Source organism: Dendrobates tinctorius, unplaced genomic scaffold (assembly GCF_039654945.1).
Source record: "Dendrobates tinctorius isolate UK_male_01 unplaced genomic scaffold, ASM3965494v1 ptg000334l, whole genome shotgun sequence".
In the NCBI taxonomy this organism is placed as follows: domain Eukaryota; kingdom Metazoa; phylum Chordata; class Amphibia; order Anura; family Dendrobatidae; genus Dendrobates; species Dendrobates tinctorius.
Window position 1 is genome coordinate 2,909,156 of NW_027362000.1, and position 2,597 is coordinate 2,911,752.

Genomic DNA, 2,597 nt, shown 5'->3' on the forward strand with positions numbered 1-2,597 from the left:
TACATACCTCCCATCAACTATGTGTCCTGCCTCTACCTCACTATATATATAACGTGTATACGTACGTAAGAAATAGATGGATAGATATGAAATAGACAGAAAGACAGGGTAAAGACAGAGTTGCATAGCTACAAGATAAAGCACCTGCAAACAATATAAGAATCCCTTTAACAGGAGCCCTTTTTCTTTTCTTTTTGAAAAAAAAACACTATTTTTATTTTTCATTTCCAATCATCCCAAAAGATTAATTCAAAATTAGATTTTTTTTTTACACAATTTATTAAAAATATCATAATAACATCTATTGGTTAATACATATAAAGATATAAACATTTAGAAAGAAACAGTAAAAACGCCTCTGTCTTCTCAAATATATACATTTTGCAAGGTTTCAAACCACTATGTACATGGCTGGCAGATAACCGTACACTGCCATTTACGGTTAACTCTTAAAAGAAAGATGGGAACTGTTGTTGAATGAATTGTGATCGAGGCCTCTGAGATAAAGTGTTCTGTAAATCTGCAGATTGTTCCATCAAGGAGCCCGGAGTGAAACTGCTCAATGCAGTGATGTTCCTCTGGGAGAGTTCATTGACCAAGCCCAGAGACATCTGACTGTTCCCTAAGCTGGAGTCCAAGGAGGAGGTCATACTACTAAAAAAGTTGTTCAAACAGGGGGTAGAGGTGATTTCTGAGGGAGATGTGCTCTTCAGGTCTTCAGAGGATGCTTCCACCATTGTGGATGATAGGGTCATCATAGATGTGCCATCAACACGTTGACTCCCTAGAGCTTGGTGACCTTCACCCTTAGTCACGGCAGTGTCAGTCTTGTTGGACTCTGATGTGCGCTTTTTTGTCCGGCAAAATTTCCCATTGTTGACCTGCTTCTCACAGTTGGGATCCAGAGTCCAGTAACTGCCTTTGCCTAAATATTGTATAAAAAAAAAGATTATTGCTCTAACAAAATAAAAAATAAATAAAAATATAGCAGCACTAAAGTACAAACTATTAAAACAAAAATCTGTGAAAATGAAATGTTTTTACAGATATACTAAATGAAAAAACAATTTCAAAAATGTATAGGAAAATTTTAGTCATTCAAGCAGTTGTTTTTGGGTTTTTTTTAAATAAAAATAATTTTTCCTGTTTTGAGTTTGGAAGTAAAACTCATTACATCTATGAAAAAAATACATTTATAACAAGAAATACTTATAGTAGAATTTTCTGCTAATCTGTTTGTTTTGTAAAATACAAAACCAAGTGTGAATTGATGGAAAATACTAATACTATTGCGCCTAAAAAATATAGATCATTAGAATAATTGAAGTCCTGTAATTACCTGGGTCTCTCTCATCTCTTGGCACTTTCTTAAAACAGTCATTTAGAGAGAGATTGTGTCTAATCGAATTTTGCCATCCTGCTTTTTGCTTGTTATAATAAGAACAATAGTTCTCCACAAAGTGATATATCTGGCTCAGGGTTACTTTCTTTTGTGGAGAATTTTCTATGGCCATAGCAATAAGAGCCGAGTAAGAATATTGAGGCATCACGCGCTTCAGAAGATCCTCCCGAGAAGCTGAGGAAAACCAACCAGGAGATGGATGACTGAAACCAGGCAAATTTGGCAGGATTTGTCTCTGAGAGCCGTAAGAAGTTGGCATGTACAAGTTTGGGTTATTTCCAGGAAGACATCCTGGTGTAGTATTGACTCTTGGCCCATTAAACCATAAGTTAGAATTGCTTGAAGGTGCATAGTCCGCAGTTCCACAGTTGGCTGTCCATGGCGCTGAATATAAGTTCTGCTGGTGGTGTGTGCTGACGTTTTCACCATATACCGCCATCTCTGTAGCCTCCTGGGCACTTTTTGGATAAATCTGATGAAGGTTTGTAGTTCTCTGATGAGCTGGAAGATGAGTGGAGTTCATTCTCTTCTTTGGCACTTCCACACAATGAAGTCCTTCTGTCAACAGGTGCCTAATGGATTTGGAGTGCTGTCTTTATACTTCTCTGGAGTAGTGATCCTCCCTGCCCGAGGCCAGTGATTGGTCTGCATTTACATATCCTTTTTTTTTCTTCAACAACCAGTTAGATCCCTCATTTGAAAGACAGGGGTGTGGAAAGGGAAGGGCTAATCACGAAAGAGAATAATCTTTTTTTTTTTAATTTTCCATTTATTGTTCTACTGATCTCTCTATAAATACTTTTCAAGGCTTTTTCCCTTAACGTGAATTAAATAAAGTGAAAAAATCTTCACATTGAAAAAGGCAAGTTCTTCCCATGAACGATGAGAATCTCAAATACTTATCAATTAACTTCTAATATATTAAGATTTATTCTATCTAGACAAATAAAGATTTACAAATATTTTGCCCGGTGGACGCTGCTCATGGTTGTTAAAATCCTATCCAGAGCAGATGAAACCGATATCCGCATGATGGAAGAGGGAATTGTCATTCACCTTTTTGTCTGCAGGATCACTTTAATCTCCATCATTCAGATAATATTTGTCATCTGACATCATCATGGCTTGCTCCATCAAATATTATACAGATTTTTTTTCTCGTAGATGCCCTGCCCTGATTTAGCTAACAGTTTTT

At 36.6% G+C, this 2,597-nt stretch overlaps 1 protein-coding gene across 1 annotated transcript; it reads right to left on the minus strand.

Annotated features, from left to right (window-relative positions):
* Positions 1-449: 449 nt before the first annotated feature.
* LOC141074850 (forkhead box protein I1c-like) lies at positions 450-1,925 on the minus strand. Its single transcript, XM_073562115.1, has 2 exons — positions 1,340-1,925; positions 450-925 (listed from the first exon to the last, which is right to left on the minus strand). The coding sequence occupies exons 1-2, from the start codon at positions 1,923-1,925 to the stop codon at positions 450-452; spliced, it is 1,062 nt and encodes a 353-aa protein (XP_073418216.1).
* Positions 1,926-2,597: the final 672 nt, after the last annotated feature.

Excerpts from the sequence above, each read along its gene's own strand:
- LOC141074850 (XM_073562115.1), bottom strand. The coding sequence starts at position 1,925 with ATGAACTCCACTCATCTTCCAGCTCATCAGAGAACTACAAACCTTCAT. Across the intron at positions 926-1,339 it reads AAGAGATGAGAGAGACCCAG|GCAAAGGCAGTTACTGGACT; the intron begins GTAATTACAGGA and ends TACAATATTTAG.